The sequence below is a fragment of the Pseudochaenichthys georgianus genome, chromosome 11, assembly GCF_902827115.2.
Source record: "Pseudochaenichthys georgianus chromosome 11, fPseGeo1.2, whole genome shotgun sequence".
NCBI lineage: Eukaryota > Metazoa > Chordata > Actinopteri > Perciformes > Channichthyidae > Pseudochaenichthys > Pseudochaenichthys georgianus.
Genome location: NC_047513.1, coordinates 33,437,842 through 33,459,644, shown reverse-complemented (window position 1 = coordinate 33,459,644; position 21,803 = coordinate 33,437,842). Strand labels below are relative to the sequence as shown.

At 42.7% G+C, this 21,803-nt stretch overlaps 1 protein-coding gene across 1 annotated transcript in view; it reads left to right on the top strand.

The window, feature by feature from the left end:
* ctdp1 (CTD (carboxy-terminal domain, RNA polymerase II, polypeptide A) phosphatase, subunit 1) overlaps positions 1 to 21,060 on the top strand; it is a 120,059-nt gene extending 98,999 nt beyond the window's left edge. The window contains exon 11 of the mRNA XM_034094173.1: positions 19,216 to 21,060. Coding sequence (XP_033950064.1) covers positions 19,216 to 19,393 — 178 coding nt within the window. The 3' untranslated portion in view covers positions 19,394 to 21,060. The remainder of the gene's footprint in view (positions 1 to 19,215) is intronic.
* The last annotated feature ends 743 nt before the right edge of the window (positions 21,061 to 21,803 follow it).

Genomic DNA, 21,803 nt, shown 5'->3' with positions numbered 1-21,803 from the left:
TAGGAACACACCCACTTGTTAATGGAAACGGGTATTGCTTGCTGTAATCATTCAGATATCTCTTCAAGCTTCTGCAGTGTGCATTACACAAACCAACGGATGTCTTTTAGAGATATTCTTTTCAATACAAGATTCCCTCTTTGCTTTAACAGTCAGTGCCGAGGCGTCCTTCCTAAAATCTCTTACAACATGTTATTTTCACAAGGCATTAAAAGGATGATGCTTCAAAAAACAACTTAGTTATGTTGTTAATCCTTGTTATTGCACCGTCATGCATTTCTGTTTCTCATTTTTGCGACACAGTAGAAAGTCGGCTTGCTTTTGAAACGTTGCTTGAAAGAACTGACAAGTATCTCATAAAACCCCCACACTGGCGCCGTCCTTTTATCCTCCTGTTTGTCAGTTTTCATAGCAGGATAATATAATGAGAGTCAGGGGAAGATGATATCTCTATGAGAAACAATCGTTTAACTGCACTGCTTATCAGCTCGCTGCATATTGAGCTGATGAAAACATCAGGGAGTGTATAAAGCGGAATACATCTGCGTTTGACACATCTGCTTTAAATGATACGGGATTATAGGGGACAGCCAGTGATGTAAAGTGACCTGCGATGCTACTATCCCTTCTGCAGGCTGCAATACGTCTGTAAACAGAAAAAGCTTTGGACTTTGTAACTTATCGACTCATGCATGGAAAACGATTGTGAAGTCTGAAAAGATTACTGTATTGATCGTATTCAAGGTCTCTTTCACACATGCACTGCGTCCCTGAACCTACCACGGGAAACTGTAGAACACAAAGGACCAAATCAGTTCATTTAATGGATAAGGGTACGTCCACACAGCAGCTTTTCGAAAATCTTGGAGCTGGGCGTGTCTGACAGCTTGGGGATTTTTTGCGAGCAACGCGACCAACAACCAATCACATGAATCTCCCGCCCCCGACATACAAAGCAAAAAACCCCGGGGATTTTATGCGAGCAATATATATTTATATAAACTCCCCAAACAGGCGAAACCCTACCAGTTTCCCCCACTGTCTCTGCCACCTCCCTCCATGCCTGGTTCCTCCGGTTTGTATCGCGTTAATAGTTCTGGTCGTAAAGAACCGGGTGATTTGCTACCGTAACTTCTCGTTTGGAATATGAGGAAATGAACTGCGGTCTGGTTCTCCCTGCTTACACGCGGTTTGATTGGCTAGCGCTTCTACTGTCAGATTTGCATAAACGTGTTTGATTGGCTGGCGCTTCCAGCTCAGCTTCAAAAGTTGAACATTGCTCAACTTTTGAATCCTGGACATCCTGGAAATCTTCGCTTCGCTCACCCACAATGCAGTTCGGCGAAAAGCGAGGCAAAGTGACGTCATGCCCATTCAAAGTCAATGGGCAGAGAAGCGAAGTTTCTTCTGAAGCTGCTGTGTGGACGTACCGTAAGGCTTAGCCAATGGACTCGAGTCCTTACCCAAAGTGATGGAGTTCCAGTATCTCCGGGTCTTTTTCTCAAGTGAGAGGACAATGGAGCGTGAGATTGGTTGGAGTATCACCGCCCCCGTAGCTTTACTGGACCATCACAAAGAGAGAGAAGAACCAGAAGGCAAAGCTCTCAATCTATCCGTCCATCTTTGTTCCCACTCTCACCCGCGGTCATGAAGGATGGGTCATGACCAAAACGGACGAGATTGCGGATCCAAGCGGCTGAAATGGGTTTTTCTCTCGAGGGCGGATGACACCTCCCTTGGGGATAAGATAAGTCGGAAGATACTCAAAGTAGAACCGGTGCTTCTTGGCGTAGAAAGGAGCCCGTTGATGTGGTTTGAGCTTTCTCCGAACCCTGGATAAGCAGTAAAAGATGGATGGATTTACGGTTTGAGCCAACTCCAAATCATGAGACAAACCAAGTCACATGAAGAGACTCATGTCAACAACAAGTAACAAACCAGCTACATGACGGCTTTTGCGCCATATCTTCATACTTAATTCCTTCACTTCTGATTTTGTCCAAACCTGATTGCCGAATACTGTCCGTAGATCTATTGGGGAAATGGTTTAAGTTCTCTTGTAGGGTTGCAAAGGGGCGGAACATTTCCGGTAACTTTCCGGAAAGTTTTCATCAGAAGTTAAGCTGGGGAATTTTGGAAATATTCGATGCAAAGTTAAACAAAAAACATGACATTTCAACAGATTTAAAAAAAAAAAGTAGAACAGAACAAGTTTTAATTATTTTATTGAACATTTATTTCATTGAAGAACGAAAGCGGGAATGTTGAGTTAAATATTACTCATCCCCCCCAACCCCACTCATTAACAAATGAACAAAAATGCAGTCAATGGGCTCTTCCTGGGCCTCATCAACATCACATTCTGAGGCCCATTCCCAAACCACACCCTACCCCTACACCCGGATGTGACGTTTTTTTACAACGTCGTGAGTAAGGTGCAGTACCGGAGTCCAACAGAGAGGCAGCAGCTGCTGGACAGTAGACTGCGTACTGCGAAACCTTCCCTGCCTTCAAGAAGAAGTGACCCTTCGTTGTGAAGAGTCTGCTTTGTGCGCTCCGCAGCAGTAGCCCTGCGGCGACGGAGTCCAACAGAGAGACAGGAGCTGCGGGACAGTAGCCTAGAAGCAGGGTTGGGTTGTAACGGAATACATAACGGCGTTACGCAGAATATAAAAATCAAGTAGGCTAACTGTATTCAGCTGGCGTTACATTTCAAAAACGAGTAATCTGATTACAGTTACTTTCATAAACCTGAAGTGAATACATTGTGGAATACTTATTGGAATTATTGGTGGAAAAGTTTCCTCACAAAATGTAATATTCATTACCGGCAGAACTGTGCGCACACTGCACAGCGCTGCAGCATGTCTGTGAGCGAGAGAGAGGTGCAGTGTGTCTGTGAGGCCCCGCCCCCGCACGCAGTGAGGGAGAGATCTCTTTTAAAATATATTGAAAGTTAGAAACGGAGATGGTTGGATAAAATGTGCAAGATAACGTTTATGTAGCATTTCTTTATTGTCGAAATTATGACATGTCATAACGGGATCAAATCAAAGTGAATGGCCTGCTGCTGCTGAATGCATGGGGCAAGTGACTGGAACAAGTTTTACAAGTTATTACATCGTTTCAGATAATAAATTAAAGGTCCGCAGTACCTGAGCGTGCTCCACTAGCGTTGTGGACTATATAAAAATCACTGGCCCGCGATTGTGTCTATTGGATACATTTTGGCCCTTGGACAAATGTAGTTGGTGATCCCTGCCCTACACCCAACCCCTCCGTTCGCGCGTTCACGCGGAGGGTCCGCCATATTGAGAGCTGTTCCAAAGCAACGAGTGTGGAGGGGGAGGGGGCTATCAAGCCCTCAGACAGCGAGTCTGCAGCGGTGCTGACTTGAGACCGGTCTCCACCTGACCGGAGTCACGCTGTGTGTGTCCGTCAGGAAACAAGCTGTTTACAAGAAGTTCCAGCAAACATCCACTGATAAGCTGCGATGTTAACGACCTAAACCTGTGTTTAGTCTAGAAAAAGGTAAATGTGTGCATTTTATTATAAAGTTGTGTATATTTACAGACCGTTGCAAAAACTAAGAAGCTTATAAACATCAGGTTTAAAACTAAAAGAGCTTTGAAACACAATGAAAGATGTTTGGAGTTTTATTTGAGTTATTCATTTAAACTTTTTGTCAAAGAGATGCTGATTTGAAACCGTTGTTACAAACAGTTACGGCACTTCCTGTTTGTGCCGGAGAGAGGGGAGGCCGTCCCAAAGCTCGCTGCTGTGTGACCTCCCTCCATCACGGAGGGGTCGAGGGAGTGGTTTGGGATTGGGCCGGAGTCGTCCTCTTCAGTGTCACTGTGCAGCCTTGTTGAGGATGGCTCTGTGTCAGACTCAGACTGTTTGCCCGAAAGCCAACCAGTTGTTCCACTCTCACATGTGTGAGCCTGTTGCGAGCCTTTGTGTGGTCTCAACAGCCATGCAGTAAGCAGTGTGCTATGGCATGGATATTCAAGTGTACTTGAATGGCATCTGTTTGTTTTAGTCAAGATTATGCTAAAATTAAGCAATCATACACGAGAGGCCGTTCTTGAACGTCATTATTGGTACAACAGTACTGCGGCAGGACCGAGGCGCTTGCACAACACAAACTATCATTGTAATCAACAATATCGTAAAATAATTTCATAATGTGAGATAATTTGCTCCCAAACCTACATTTTCTGCAATTTTCCAAAGAGAGACAATGTAACAGTGTAACGGCTGCGTGTCGCTATGGAAACCGCTACTTCTCCGCTGCTTTATTGTTCCAGTTTGGAAAGCAAACTACAGGCAGTTTGCTTTTAGGCCCAACGGTATACCGTTTTTCTCAGACGCGGAGGGATCAGGGTTTCCGTTAGCCGGTAATTACCGGTTTTTAGCTGGTAACATTTATTAAAAACCGGTAAATTCAAAACCTGCCGGTCAAAATGTCTGGTAATAATTAGGGAGGCTTCGATCGATCGGCCGCCGGTCATTATCGGCCGATATTCACTCTTAATAGTTTGATCGGTGCTCTCTATAAAGGCCGATCAGGAGAGCTGGATCTGATCGATATGGACATGAACGCGAGTGAAGTTTAACCGGACGAGAGAGAGAGATCAGATCAGCTGCTGAGTCTGACCGAGACACGCAGCTCTGCATGATCACCTGAAGCTCCGCCCTCTGTTTAGCGGGCTGCAGGAGCTGCTTGAGAAACTGACGTGCTGTCAGGAGAGAGAGAGAGGGAGAGAGAGAGAGGGAGAGAGAGAGAGGGAGAGGGAGGGAGAGGATCCGTTTCTCCCGTGTTATTATTCAAAGTTGATGTAAACTTCTGAATAATGTACGTTATCTACTACAAGTAGTTTGTTTGAATGTAATAATTATGTTGTTTGTTGTTTGTGGAATAATTTATTGAAAAATGAATCTGAATTTTTCGATCTGTTACGATTATAAACTGAAGCAATATAAAAATGAGCCCGTGAACTGAGTTTTAAACTGAAGAATATCTGCTCCTAGTCCGGTAATTACCTGCTAACGGAAACTCTGCTACACAACTCTTATTATTATTATTGAAATATGACCGGTAAGTTTCAAATTTGTCCGGTAAAATAAATTCTGCCCGGACATTTGACCGGCGAGAAAAAATCCTAGCGGAAACCCTGGGAGGGATACTGACTTGTTGTGAAAAGGCACGTTCTATTTGACCGTTGTTTGATCGTGGAATCAAACACGCCTATTGACCAATCAGAGAGCTTGCTCACACCTATGTGTTATAGAATATACTTTCCCCTACGAAGAGCCAACCTTCAATTTTGAAAATTCCCGTTTATTCCCATGGGAAGTTTCCATCTTCTCCATTCCCGGAATGTTGCAACCCTAATCTCTTGGGATGAGGGCTTTGGGCGCTGACCCTTCGAGACTGTGAGAGAACCTCGCATTAAAAACAAGAATATTTGAGTCCTCGAAGTCGAGTTCATTATTTAGTTCATTACCTCCCTCGCTCGTGCTCCATTTCTTCGTCTTTCACGCTTTATTTCCCCCGTTTGCCTTTTTGCTCTAAGCTGAGTCATCAGTAACGTTTGAAGGCTTTTCTTTTTAAAGGCCTTCCTCCTGTCCTCATTTTTCTCTGCCTACTTCCTCACCAGCCCTGGATTGAGATGCCTTTGGTAGAGTTTGCCGTTTTGAGCTTCAGTAAAAGCTCACCACTTTGTCCGCACGATCCATCACAAGATTAAACTGTTATTGTGACCGATCTGTTAAGTCTTTCCCCACCTTAGCCCTACTGAATGCTCCTCTTGCCACGTTAGTGCTGCCTGGACTTAAACAAACAGTCTCATGGAAAGACATCTTGACTCGGGGCAGATGCCTTTTTCCCAACTTATATTAGTCGTTTTATATCACTTATGCAACTGTAATGGTGTGTTGAGGCAGATCTAGCTGCAGGCCGTTTGTTCACCAGCAGGCGTTTCCTCTTGACACCCGTAATGCAATCATAGTACATGGAGATAATAACATCTCAAAGTAATAACCCTACCATCTGTGTCGATAATAACACACACTTTTGCATCATCAAATCTGACATTTGTGGTATTTTCTGAGGAACAAAATAGAGTTTTTTGCACGAGTTTAATTTCATACCACCTGGAAGGAGTTGGAAATGTCAGATTTTACCAAGAATGTTACCAGTTTTCTCCCAAGTCAATGACCTTTATAGTGGGATAAATAACTAGAACTCCACCTGATGATTATTACCGTACTTTTCGGACTATAAGCCGCGACTTTTTTCCCCATTTTCTTTGTACAGCTAACGGCCACTAGGGAACCTCCTAAATCTATGGATTTTACAGGTAACATTAACCACCTTTAACACTACGGGCTCTAGGACCGGTCCGCGCCCGCCACCTTTAAGCGGCGGGCTCCAGCAGGAAAAGCTGGAGGCCGGAAAAGAGTGAGACAGGTAGCGCCAAAGTAAAAGTGGAACCGAGAGACAGAACGAGAGCAAGACAGACGGACAATTTAGCTGCTGCGGCTCATATGCCGGTGCGCTTTATAGTCCGAAAAGTACGGTAGTTGATCGGTGGGTGCCGCCTCGACACTTTTGATTGATAGCAGGTTGATTTAAAGTGCTCTGAATTATGCAAACATTTACAACTTCTTGACAAGCCAGTGTTTCTGTATTGTATCTCCCTGATACATATAACCAAGTCTAAATTCTCCTCTACCACTAAAAGTGCCACTAAAGTGCATTGTGCACAGTGCTATTCTCTACAATGTCACATGGTCCTTTACCGCCCAAACTGAACGAATATAACGTTAAACGTAAACAATTGAGAACGTGAACATTTTTTTGGAAGTAATTCAGAGTAATTTGCTCACATTGGGTTCAACGCGTCATAGAGCAACCAAGTCATTTCATTGGACGAGAGGCATACTATGAGAGCTGGTCACAGGGACTAAGTAAGAAGTACAATTTCAATGAAGGTGTTTTGACAGAATTGATTTTAAATCCCGATTAAAACACTGATTATTTGAGCAGATTTGTTCCACATAGAAAACAAAGATTGTTAGTTTAAATGAACACTACCAGATCAGAGAAAGGTGTATGAGATAATACAATATTTACAGTAAGATCCCAACTGTCATAGTGTATCCAATAAATAAAGGATAACAATGGGGAAATGTAGGATAACAGAGAATTGTTGCTTCTGGAAAATCTTTGGGTTATATTGTCTTTCAAGCTGGTGATCCATCTCACCTTCATCTCTCCAAAAGTGGTGTGTAACCCCCCCCTCTCCCCTTTGGTATTTGGCTCAGCCTTCAACCTCTCCAGGGAGCCACTTAAAACAATAGGACTGCACTTTATTTAAAGGTAGTCGAGCATTAGAGCATCCTGAGGCCTTTGAAGGATGAATTCATCAAACCCTGTGGCTTTAGGAAAGGTGAGATGGTAACTTGAGTGTTCAGATGCCGCCATAGGGATTTCGATTATGTGCTTTCACAATTTGATTTTGAATTCGTTTTTCAATGTGTTGATTAATAGATTTAGTTGTCATGTAATTAGTTGGTTGATCAATTCAACATTTTGCTCCAGACTGAAATATCTACAATTTCTAATAACTACTATTGGATGGGTTACACTTTCATTTCAAACCTTTATATATACAGATAAATCCCATTGAGATCATTGATCTCTTTTCCAAGGGAGACCTGCTCAAGTAGTTCCACATGAAACATAAACAGAACAACAAAAGGACATCATACAGCATCATTTACATAACTATCCACATAAGCAGGTACCAATAGCTTCCGATTGACTAGCATCCAACCGAGCTTTAAAACATTTAGTGGCACCAGATTGTTCAGTTTCCATTTAATGTGCAGACTATTCCAAGACAGAGGAGCTGCATCTAAAAGCTGTCTTCCCTAAGACAGTCCTAGCATTTGGCACATTTAATAAAACCACAGCATGCGATCTCAGGCAGTAGCCACTTACAATTCTCCGTGTGATCAGGGAGCAGATGTAGGATGGAAGTTTCCCTAACATGGCTTTGTAGATGAAAATGTACCAGTGACTGAGCCTCCGTGCAGTTAGTGAAGGCAAACCAGCCCTTGCATACAGGGTACAGTGATGGGTTAACGCTTAATTCCTTTATTGTCGTCGTACAAGTTCATGAAATTAATATCAGCAGTCCATATCCACATATTTAAGCAGGATGGTCCTAATAACTTTCAAGATATTTAACCCCTTGCTACCTGCAGAGGTGTGGTATTTTGTATGGAGTATCTCGCAATGGTGTAAAGATATTTGGTTTTCTTTTAAAATGGTCAAAGCAGTCTCTCAGTGGCAGTCAGCGTTTCCGCCAGGGGGGCGTCTCGCCCTCATTCAGCTCGGGCGCCCTGAACGCGAGCCGAGGGCGTCCCAAAATATTAATAATTCGAGAGAAGATCGAGAGTTTTTATCGCTTGAAATGACGAAAAGGAAAAAGGACACGGACATCCCTCTGCTGGAGGGGCAAAGGAGTCCGGTGGGATTCTTTTCGGAGTATTTTGAAGATCGTTTCCCCGACATCGAAGGTGCCTGCTGCAGGACAACACGGAACATGCACGATTTGGACGCGATGAGCGGGGGGGGGGGTTTTAGTGGAGCATGCGCGTGAGCTGCGAGCGCCAGAGCCTCGCAGCGGCGAAACTGAGGCGCTGTGGTAAACTGTAGACCTTTGGGTGCCTTTTATTTATCCTCGCTCTTAGTCTCCTCGAGGTGCGTTTTCGGGATTGAATATCCTCTATGGTGGCAGAGGGCGATCGATGTTGTGTTGTCAAAGGGTAGGTGTTGAACTTTCAAATATTTGCCCACTGGGATCTTTTAAATGTAACGTAAAGGCCACGATTCCCACTGTGACTGGGTGAATGTCACTAGTAACGTAAGTACATCCTTTTATGACATGATGAAAAATATGTATTAGATGTTGATTGGCACGTTTGGCCGAGAACTCAGTATTTGTCCAAATACCTAAGCAGCCATTTGAATTGTTGGATCCAATTAGTTATTTTTATCAAATCGTGTCACCTTACTCCCTACTTCCTACCAGAATAAGAACAAAACATCAGCACTGCTTCCCTTCCTGCAATAAACGATCCAGCCATTTTTTGTATCGGCCTACTTTTGCAGCTTATGAATAAAAAGCTCGAACTATGACTTTTTCAAGATCCAAACGAAAACTCAAGTCGTACATTCACGTCACGTGTTAAAGACGACCCTGTCAGAGGTGGGTTTGTTCAAATGTAAATAAAGCCGAGGCTGCCTTCGTCGCGGCGCAGTTTAACCCGCAGAAGAGATGTAATAAAGAAGGGATTACAACTGAAGCCGACATGAGTGAGCGTGGCGGGAGCATGTGTGTCTGTGGGTGGTTGGATTAAAAGACGAGGATTTAGATTGGATGTAATGATGCGAGGCAGAAAGCGACGAAGGACCTCACCCCCGCCGTCTCAACTGTTAATATTTGGAAATGAGAGAGGGGCGGTGGGGTTTGTACTCATCTTATCAGCATGTACACAGACATCATTTATGCTGGGGACGCTGGGGAAATGTCTCCATCCCTCTTGGAAACGGCCACTTTTGTCCCGCGCCGCTTCGCATTAGGATCGCTTGTTAAAAATGTTCTGGAAATAGTGCGAACAATGAATTGTACACTTTGAGAAGAGCTTTATTTGCACAAGAGAACTTGTACAATCTCGAGGACTGTTTTGGTGTCTTTCTGGTAACCCAAGTATTGCAACTTGGAACTGTTTAATATTAGTAATAATTCAAAAGAGAATAGTAAAGATATTGTTGCTTCGGCTTTGCAGCTTAGAAGCATATGTTTGTATGTACATTATGTATATACGGGAGGCACTTAATGAAGTAGTTTTATCTGAAAAAAGTGTCCCCTCACTTTCTAACAAAGTGACGCCCACGAATGTATATATATATTTATACGCAGTGACTCATATCGTGTAACCAACCGGCGCAGGTAGCAGTGGCAACATTACTGATGGTGGTACATTTGTGATTGCCTAATTTTCTCCCATTTCCCCAAATAAATGATCATTGCTCTCACCTCCCAGCCTCATTGACGCTCTGACCAGAGCCTGGATCTCTGAAAATTAAAACTTACCGGATCATGTAACACATACGCAACCTTTCCCCTCTCACACCCACATCACACGGTCTGCAGGGGGTCCAGTGTAGCTGCCCTGTCGCCTCGCTTCTTCGCAGATATTAGCTGACATCTGACCTTTAATGAACACCCAACGGCATTCCGCTGTTGAGCAGGTTAGCGAGGCTGTCTGACAGCACCAAACACTAATGAGAGGATCTCTTTCTCTCTCCGCAGAGCCAGTGTCAGTCCTCAACCATAACCATAGAAAAGCCCCTCCACACCTCATTAGCGTCATGCTAATAAGCCGCTACATGCAGGGGATGTCGGAGAGAAGCTGGATGGGAGTGAAAGAGGGGACTGCAAGTGACCGTATAGCATTTAATTCAGACCATCATCAACATATTGTTAGTTCTTCCCAATGCTGCTCAGAGTAGAAGTCGATAGATGACTTTGGAAGCAAGTGCTCGCTATTTTCATTGGTAAAGATTCGGCAACACTGAACAGGACACTTCATTTTGTTGTCCAAAGCTTTGTGCCAGAAACCACGTGTTCCTAGAAGATCATACCTGGAGTAGCAAAGATAAAGCAGGTTTAGCCGGGGGTCCGCGGGGTCTTCACAAGTATTAAAAGTTGATCAATCAATTTAGCGAAAATTAAGGCTATTAAAAAGTATTAAACGGCATTTCCCAAGGTGTTACATTTTGTATCTTGTTTTCAATAAGTATATGAATAGTCCAGAGAGGTTGTGTTCTGCAGTCTGCCTGAATGTAGTCATGGCGTAGGTGTGTAGTGGATTCTGTGGAGTTTATTGATGGCATCCCGTTGGGTTTGACGTCATCTGAACAGGACGTCGCACACTCACTGCTTGATAGCGCGCGAAGCTCCGTTTACGCCGGTTGTTAAGCTACATCGTTATGGGGAAATGCAAGTCTGCGTCCAAATTATTGATGTCCCGATCACCTTTTTTTGCTCCCGATCCGATTCCGATCATTTGATTTTGACAATCTGCCGATACCGATTTTTCTCCGATCTGTATGCAATGCATTAAGAGAAAAAAAAGGTAACCGATAACGGCTGGTCATCCAACGCGATGAATTCAGCTATCATCGTTGGCCTTTTCTCTGTTCTGGGGCCGTTTCTCTTTCCTTTTGAAAGCCTCTGAAAGTGTCGGTTGTTTCCGTGCCGTTACCCGAGTGGCCGCTGTGTACTCGCCGTGTTGTTGTTGGTGTTTGTTTCTCAGGTGGCGTGTTAGATTGGTCGTGTTGAACGTAGCTCTGTTCTTTCCACCACGCGGAACCTCCGCCTTGCAAACATTGCATCTGGCTGTTACACTGCCTTCGCTTTCAATTTCATAATACTTCCAAACTCCTGACATTTTCTCTGTCCCGACTCCCGAGTCACCAGCTGAACGTAGCCTCTCGTTAGCTTGCTGCTGCTATTAGACTCTGCGCCCACTCTGTTGCTTTGAGAGAAATAAGCAGCCAGGTCTGAAAACAAGCCCAAAGAAAGCAACACATGCATGATGTTGTGTAATTTTAAACCAAAACTAAGTCCTCAGGATGACTTTAAGACGTGAACATGGTCATTTTTGTTTTGTAACATTAAATTAAAAAAATATATTTTATATATAAAAAATCTCTAGTCCAAATGGTTGGAAGATAAGGAGGAAGGACAATCAATACTGTATATAGTGAATGTGAGGTCAAGTGTGTCGCCAAGGTAACTCGAAGTAGCCTTAAAATGTATGGAAAGGGTCTTCCATTTGACTTCAGGATTCCTGCGTAGACCCTGCTTATAGCGTTAATGCAGATGGTGCCATTATTCCACAGCCATTACGTTGTGCAATCAACATGTACTTCCTCATGATAAGTTGAATCCAGAAGCTTGTCTATTTGATGATCTTCACAGTCACTCATTGTTCTGGAAACGTTACAACCCAAGATGCTGTTGGATTTGCAATGGATTCTTTAATAGAAATGTAAATTAGTTTTTGTATTGATGTGGGTTATTCGATAGATTTTGATAGTAATGTGGCCATCTCGAGTGATTCAGATCTTAAGTCCATTTCTTTTTGCCTCATTTACACTTTTATTTTAATGAGATTTCTTTCCAACAAATTCCCTTTCTTTTCCAAAAGCCTTATTGTCTCATCTCGTCCTCTTTGTTCAATCCAACTATCTTTTTCGCCCCCGTGTTGGTTTCCCGATTGTTCTGAATCCCTCGTCACTGCAGCACTTCCTTGTGTTTTGCTCTTTAGGAGGGCTTCACGTCCCGTTGTGCCTGGGAGGAGTTCAGCTACCGTCTGCAAGAGAACAGGCCTTTGTTAATTGCTTTGTGTGGTTCTCCGGGGGACAGCCAGTTCATAAAAGTTCTTCGCTTTCTTTTAACGTTTTAGTTTGGAGAGTAAACCCTATTGCTTTCATTTGCTTTTGAAACAACTGGTCTATTTTCCCCCAATGTTTAACATCGAGAGCTCAGTTTTTGCTTCTAGCTGGAAAACGCTTTTTACAGAAACAGGTTTTGTCATCGTTTCATTTTCATTTCATTTGTTTATTTTATTTAAAGGACAGTGCACATTAATTCACATTGCTGTAAATGAGCCAGTATTAGCCAGCAGGCTAATTTTCAACTGTTGTCCTTGGCAAGATGTTAACTGACCACAACAAGACTAGAAAATAAAAACATAATTAGATAGAGTACAGCAGACAACATCAGTACACCAATAAATAAATAGCAGTACAAGAATAAATAGGAACAGTAGTACAACAATAGAGAGGAAGAAACACACATGCAAACAGATGAAATATCATGATACCTTGATTCAGTTAAAAGTGTTCACATTTTTGATTGTTTAAAAGCCAGTTCTTATGATTGTGGGTAAATGTATGATAAGAGGTGTTATTCCTGATCTGTATTGGTATCGTGTTCCAGAGTGTAGGTGCCCTCACAGAGAAACAGTGTTTGCCAAAGGAACTGGACCTAAGAGGGACTACACAGTCCCCTCTTAGGGCAGACCTTGTGGTTCTACTGTTTGAATTCTTCTGTTGTATAAAAGTGCAGAGTGGTGGGGGGGGGGGGGTGCCTTGCCGTTTAGAATTTTAAAAATGAGACATGCATCAGTGTGTTTTAATATATTTTCCCAGCTGAGCAGGTTATGTTTGTCCAGGATTTTGCAATGGTGGTATAGCTTTGGTTTTTTGTCAAAAACTTTGAGAGCTTGCTTGTAAAGTGACAGGATAGGCCTTAATGTTGTGCTATTCGCCTGGGTCCAGCTGGTCATACAGTCTGTCAGGTGGGGAAGGATCATGGCAGTCATATAGAGTTTTGCAACAGGTGTTGTCAAACAGTTCCTTATATATCTAAAATGTGCTAGATTGTATTTAGTTATTTGCATTACCTTTCTCACTTGTTTATTGAAGGATAGAGTAGTGTCAAGGATAATGCCTAGATATTTGAAATGTGTAACTGTTTGAATGACCTCCCCAGACACATAGACCTTGGGTTCACCGTGTGATACAGTGTTGGTCTTGCTAAAAAACATACAGACTGTCTTCTTAACGTTCAGATATAGCTGTGAGTCAGTAAGCCATTGATTTACATGAACCATTGCATCATTTAATTTGGCCGCAGCTTGGGCCTTGATTTTTGCATGGACATAAATGACAGTGTCATCAGCGTACATTTGCACCTCACATCCAGTGCACACTGAGGGCAAGTCATTTATATAAAGGCTGAATAGTATTGGGCCCAGGATAGATCCTTGGGGTACACCCAGTTCATTCCTCAGGGGTGGTGATGTCTCGCCACTTACCCTTACACACTGAACTCTGTCTGACAGATAGGAGCTCATCCAGTCTATTGCACTGGGTGAGAAATTAAAATAGGACATTTTGTGAATGAGTACTTGATGATTGACTGTATCAAAAGCTTTCTTAAGATCTAAGAAGATTGCTCCAACAATGCCTCCTTTGTCCATTTTTTATTTAATATTTTCCACAAGGAAACAATTTGCGGTCTCAGTGGAATGATTGGCTCGGAAGCCGAATTGCATGGGGTGTAGTGTGAAAGGACTACTGTTAAGATGTCCAGTCAATTGCTCAGCTACACATTTCTCAGAGATCTTAGACATGACAGGTAAAATACTAATGGGCCTATAGTTGTTTGCATCAGTTGTGTCCCCGGATTTGTGGACTGGCACAACAATGGCTAACTTCCAGTCTTTTGGGAATGTTCCCTCCCTAAAAGAGGTGTTAATTATTTTGGTAATTGTCCCTGTGAGGGTAGTAGCATGTTTCTTTAGAAACAGAGAATCCAGTCCAAAAGTGTCTTTTGATTTGGAATTGTTTAAAGAAGAAATTATAGAATTAACTTTGGATTCAGAAGTCTCTGTCAGGGAGAAGACTGGCTGTGTATAATCAATAGGTGATGAATGTATTTGACCAATTTGGGGACTGTTTATAGTCAGCCTCACAGAATCAATAAAATGGTTATTAAAAATAGCCGCTATTTCTGCTGGCCCCTTACATAAGGTTCTATTGTTACTGATCTCCAGCTGCTTTGTTATTTTATGTCCTTTCCCTGTTAGGTTCTGCAGACAGTCCCAGATTTGTTTATGATTTCCCTTAGATTCATGAATGAGATTAACAAAGAAGTTGGATTTAGCTGCCCTGATTTCCTTTGTAACTCTGTTTCGTAAGGACGCAAATATAAGCCTATCAGTCACTAAATTTGACTTAAGAGAGTGCTTTAGAGCATTATCTCTCTCCTTCATTGATTTCCTGATGTCACTATTAATCCAGGGGAGGGTGTGTTTATTTTTGGCCTTAGATTCGCTTTTCCTGAGGAATCGTTTTGATATATTTTGGATTGTTGACATAAGGGCATGTGTGTTGGTATCCACATCTGTACCTGATAACATTTGGCTCCAGTTAATGTTTTTAATTTCCCTGTCGAATTCATCAATATCACTTTTGGGTATTCTTAATTGGTAAGATTTTGTACTGGGTTTCAAATGGAAGCGGGATTTAGTGAGCTTTCTGACTATGAGAGTTAGGTTGTGGTCAGACAGACCAGTGATAATATTGTAGGTTTTTGTCACCCTTTCAGGTTTGTTGCTGAAAATCAGGTCAATCTGGGTTTTTGAGGATGTGGTTATTCTAGTAGGCCCCTTAATTAATTGTGTGAGATCAAATTGATTAGATACCCGTTCTAGTGCCTTATTACTTGCTTTGTCCTCCCAGTTAACATTGAAGTCACCCATTCATATTATTTCCTTGGCAGAACTGCATTCTCTAAGCATTTTTTGTAATTTGTCAAAGAAAATAGCTTTTGCAGATGGTGGTCTGTACACTCCAATGAGAATGAAAGACATCTGTGGGGACAGGCTCACATTAAGACAGATATGCTCAAGCTCATTCTCAGCAGAGCATTGAAACTCATTACATGATATGTGGTCTTTGATATAAAACAGTAACCCCCCACCCCTGCCCACAGCTCTATCTTTCCTAAAAACATTATAGCCAGGAATATGTATGGCTGAGGATGGGGAATTTTTATTCAACCAAGTCTCTGACAAACATAAATAGTCCAAGTTAGAGTCTGTTAAGAGATGTTTTATCTGATCACTTTTGGGTACAAGACTGCGGATATTCAAGTGACCCCCCAGCAGACCACTGGGTTTTGCATGATGGTCCCACAGCACTCTGGCATTGTTCACTGTTTGAAAGAAGTTGTGTTTTCGCAATTTTTTAATTGCTGGATTTAATCCTGCGGCTTTCCGTCGAGCGGCGCCAACTCTTGTTGTGAGTGAGTTCTGGATTGGCCCACGCTTACCTGGACCGTCGCAGAGAGTGTTGACAGGAAGAATGGAGTTTGTTGGTTTGAGATCGACTGGTTGTGCGCTGCCCGGGGGCTGGATAACGATCGCCCGTGGCGTGGAGTCGTCCGTGTAATGGAGTTGTTGTTGCCGTGCGACCTCGGGGGTTAGTGAGGATGCACACCGTTTCAGCGACCACGGCTCTCCCTCTTCCTCCACACCAGTCAGATCAGGCCCGGCCCGTGATATCGGTTGAGTGGCGATTGCAGTCGATATACTCCCAGAGACATCCGAGGAGCAGGTATGGAAATTAGGTGGGTAATCAGACATTATAAGTACAGCGTTTGTGACAGCAGTTTGTATCTGTAAAACAGGCGAGTTACATGCTGTAACTGAGACAGTTGGTAGTTTAGCCGCAAGATCAGTGTGGATCATTGGGCCAGGGCATTGATGAACATCACCGGCTAGCAGCAGACAGAAAGTAATGATGAGTCGTTCCCATCTTTGATCCGTTTTGGTGAATTGTTTGTTTGGGCCCTGCATTCCCATGCCAGGGAGGACGAAGGTGGTAAACAAAACGAGGTGACCAAGTCCAAACTGCTTTTGTGATGTACGACTACTTATCGAAGCTAAGCAGTCCCGTTCATGTGAGTGTTTGGCTCCCAGAAAATGTGTTAAGAGTGCGTAAAAGAGAACCGCTGTCAACACACCACGTCTGCCCGCCATTGAGCCCATCGTCTTCACCAAAGTGATTAATTAAACGAGGCTCTGGTAAAACAACGTATTGGGGCAAGCAGGACATTCCAAAAAACTTCCATTTTACTGAAATAATTTCAAATACTTTTCTCAGGGTCCAAACAAAAGTAAACACAGATAGCAGATCGCTTGATTCGCCATTGGAGCTAACTACATAGCAATATACTTCGGGTGCAACTAGCCAGCTGACCATACCAGGTGACTGTTAGCACGCTAGCAAACAACTTATTTATTACCTTAGTAGTTCAAGAAAACAATGAACAAGGGTAAACATTGTTGGGGCATCAAAATGATTCAATACATGTAAAGTGGAAACTACTTTGCAGAGAGGTCAATGGGACAGTTGGCTGCACTTGCACGTCTGCATGCCTTGTCCAGCAGGGCTATTCGATTAGTTTGGAATGGGGCCGGTTGATGAAAATGATCCAAAGCAAAGGGCCGGGAAAAAGATGGCTTGAAATATGAGGAATAATACTTAAGAGCTTCGGATACAGTACATACTACAACAGCATAGTGGAGTGCACATATAGCCCCAAGGCCTTTATAGATCTAAGTGGCAAGTTCAGAACTCAGTCGGCCGACATGTGAAGCTCATTTAACCATCAACATCATTTCATTTAGGTGAAATTATCTAATCATTCACGCAGAGATGCAATAAATGACAGTTTGTCGCTACAGTAGTTAGTAGGTGGGTTCGAACCCGAGCCCGCCGAAGTTTTCAGGCAATGTCTTCCCCTCCATCTCTCAATTTAACACCCTCTAAAGCAGTGCTTCTCAAACTTTTTCATACCAAGGACCACTTAACCAATAAAAAAACACTCGCGGACCACCTAACTCCACAAATATCCAAAAACACATCGTTTTTTACAAATCGCCTGAAAATGGTACAAACAAGTGGCAATATGTGTGATGAAGGTGTTTATCTGGGCTATATCATGTAATCGAAAGTGAAACTTAAGCTCGTTCCATTGCGGAGATATTCCCGCGAGAGTGCGAAAAACTTAAATAAATGTATGTATTTCAAATGAAATTTTACCAATATACTCACGGACCACTAGGGGGCGCTCACGGACCACCAGTGAGCGCCACACTTTGAGAAGCACTGCTCTAAAGGCACTCGGGCCCAAAACAAAATCTTTAAAAAAAAAAGTAGATTACTTTTTAACGTTATACTCAAAGGGCCAGTAAATATCACCCCGGGGCTGCCCATTGAATAGCCCTGTTGTGCAGTATGAAGCTACAGCTAGCAACTAGCTTAAGCACAAAGACTAGAAATGGAATAAAGCATTGCTCCATTAAAATCCACCAAGCAGCACCTCTGAAGCTCACTAAATCTAACTCCCATGAAACCTCAAAATGACATTACGTTTAATGGCTTAAACCAGGGGTTCTCAAAGTGCGGCCCGTGGGCCAATGGCGGCCCTCGGAAATGTTTCTGGCGGCCCGCGATATTTAATGTGACACGCTGAAATGCATTTTAATCCTCCATGGTCGTATCTGGTAAGAATTAGAATGGAATTTAAGAATGGTAAAACTGCGCCCCCATGGTTGTCATTCCTAAATTATGAATGACAGCTTGTGGAAAGTTTGCGAGACTACTGGTTGCATGGCAACAAGGCATCTCGCGAGTTGCGGTAATTGGTTCGTACAATAAAGAAAGGATTTGTTTTGGAATTATTTTAGGATTCCGTTTTTTCTTGGGCGGCCCTCAATCCAATATTGGGTACCTACATTAGCCCTCACTCATCAAAACTTTGAGAACCCCTGACTTAAACAAATACATGTATAACACTGATGACCCGTACATAACAGTGAGTATAACTCAGTCAGTGAGCTATGGTGTTTGTCCCACAATGTCAAACTATTCCCGTCACTAATGGTGGGGAAATATTCTCCAAGGCCCATAGCTTTGACCCAGTTGATCAGTTCTGTCCTGACTGAGCACAGGCACCCGTAACCGTGGCTGCTTGGCTCTCAGTGTGTTGTCTCCCTGCTCCTGCCTGCTGGCGTCAGCTGATAGAGGTGTTATGGTTCTATCTGTTATGCAGCATGTTGATGATTCTCTCTGAACTAGCTGAACACACAGGTCTGGGGTAGAGTTCTTCAGAGTTGACGTGGCAACTCTACCGTGAAGTCAGAACCTCTGGCTCTTTGACTTGTTTTGTGAATCCTCCGGCCGAATCTCCGAATAAACCCGTCGGTGTTTGCCATCAAAGCTCCAGCTCTTCCCGCGTCTCCTTCGAGTCGGTGATTCCTCCTGCATCGCTACACAGAAGTTCCCCAGAGCAAGTGTGCTTCACATTTGAATCTGCTTTTTATTTTGTATTTGTTCCATCTCGTAGCAAAGCCAAAAGCACATTTATCATTTTGGCGTTACTTTAAAATAAGACGCTTACGCTGTAAATCCAGTTTCATTCTGGAGCAGATGATTCTCGGAGGTGAAGGCTTTACGGTTCTCTTTCTCAATCAGCTTTGTTATTTCCACAGGGGCCACAAACGCAAGCACGATGAAGCCAAGGAGGAGGAGGAGGAGAAAAAGGACGATGAAGAGGAAGGATCTGCTGACGAGTCTTCGAAGGATTCTAACGAGGAAGGAGGAGACAGCAGCTCGGAGGCGGACGAAATGGCCGCTGCTCTGGAGGCAGAGCTCAATGACTTTATGTGACGAGACTCAGTCACGGGAAAAGGACGAGAGAAATCAGCCCCGACGATCGGTACCTAAACAAATCCCATTGTTCTGCTTTTGAGTCGGTGTGTGCTTCGGATGTATGAGCCATGAATGTGCGCTGTAATGAAAATGAATGTCCTGTACAGAAATGATGTCGCTGTGTAAATAAAGGCTTAGATTTGTTTTTGTAGCATCGATATGCAGCCTTTTTTTTGTGGCATAAAACACTTCGATGTTAACGTTTTATTGTAAGATAATGAAACCATAGGAGACTTAAGATTTGATACTTTTTTTCTATTTCAATTTTTTATCTTGATAAGTAAAAGACGAATGGGATTTTGCTGGTCGTACATGCCAAAGAGTTTGGAATAGATTTGCCAACGCGTGCAGCTAAATATTTTACTGTGGGTTCCAGTTGAACTTTTCCTTTGGCCTCCTCGACAGTTTTTTTTACGGTCATAAATGCAACCAGCAGGTCGAGGCGTTTGAATGTGTTTTCCCAGTTCTTTGTACATTTGATAACATAATGTAAGCTCGTTAAGGTGCCATGACTCGAATCCAATTGAACTCTCAGTTTATGTCCATTTCCATGTGTTTCATAAGTATCTGTGTACTTTGTTGTACCACCTGTACTATAGCTGTTGTACAGTTCAGAAGAACAGACTTTAACTTCGTCTCTGCTTACATACACTTGAGTTATAATGTAAAGACTCCAAGGGGAAGTTCTATTTTCTCCCTTGCCCTTAGTTGTGTCTAATCAAATCAGGATATTACCACTTCGGTTCCCTCGCCTTGAAGTCGAATGTTTTTTTGAAGTTTTTGGGATTAGACGCCTAAAATAATGTCTACACAAGCTGAAGAGATTTTGTTTTACGACATAAAATCAGCAGTAAATACCCCACTGTTGAATTAAAAAACCGCCCGTTGCGTGAGATGAAGTCATTGACCATCTGGAGTTCCTTTTATAACGTTAAGAAATCACAAACTGATGTTAATATGTGGAGATTAATCTTTTGAACGAAATGTGTAAGTATCCTAACTGTGGAGAATTTTTTTAAGTATTCCAAAATCCTAGTTTTTTATGGAGGGAACCGGTGTGATGCTAACTTCCTGGTGGGACTACAACATTACGTCATCGCTGCACCACTTTGTAGTTTAGTTTTTGAGGTATTTCATGCTTCAGTTGTCTGTGGGAAGGAAGATAACATGAGTTACTATCAGTGAGCAGAGATAGAACAGCTTCACATGGTTCAAACCAGCCCGTTTGGTAAATATAACCTCTTCACGAAAAGCATGAACTTCAGGATTTCTGTTTTTTTAACATAAAAAACCCGCTATAATCTCACTGCCATTTTAACCTCCATGTACCAAGGTTGCTTTGATTAATGTTCTGAGTAGAGTCACATCTACGGCACTGAGTCTGGTTTTTGTCTCTTTTTGTTCCTTTCCGACGGCAGGAGATCAAATGTCAGTTTGAATATATGCCCCGAAAAATGATTTCACCTCGAAAAACAACTCGTAAATGTTTTCCTTTAACATCTCACCTTGGTTGTGTTTTCTGTGTGTATTACGAGTTTCAATCAAAATTGTAAAGTATTTCCTCTACTTGACCCTGAGAGAAAAGATACTTTCGTCAAATAAAAATATGTTTCTAAGACGATGAATTTGACGTTGTTATTTCTGCCATGACATGCTACTCCAAATAGAGACCATGAGCCTTTCCTTTGCTGGCATTAGGATCATAATGGGACCATGACTCTCCTGCCAGCATACGCTACTCCGCTAATGGGATCTGTGTCGTGAGAAACCAGACCCGAAGCATTAGGCCTTCTTCCAGCTCTCGTCTGATACATGTCTTACAAAAGTGTTGCAACCGGCGATTAACCCCCGTTTCAATGCTTGTTTTTACACCGAGGGGAAATCAGGCTCATTATTGCAGCGTACAGACGGCACGAGACAGTTTGCAATTTTCGACGCCGGAGGAGAAGTACAGAAACGATCATTTCGGCAGGGTAATGTCACTGATTTTTATACTCAAATGTCTTTTTTTCAGAAATGATTATAATGGCTTTTATCCAAAACACAATGAAGATACAAGCTTCAGAATCCAAGACTACTGTGAGTTAATGAGCTTTCAGTATGTAGTGTCTCTACTTTAAAGAGTCCTCTCCTGCTGATGTGCAGGTGTATATCAGTATGTAGTGTCTCTACTTTAAAGAGTCCTCTCCTGCTGATGTTCAGGTGTATATCAGTATGTAGTGTCTCTACTTTAAAGAGTCCTCTCCTGCTGATGTTCAGGTGTATATCAGTATGTAGTGTCTCTACTTTAAAGAGTCCTCTCCTGCTGATGTGCAGGTGTATATCAGTATGTAGTGTCTCTACTTTAAAGAGTCCTCTCCTGCTGATG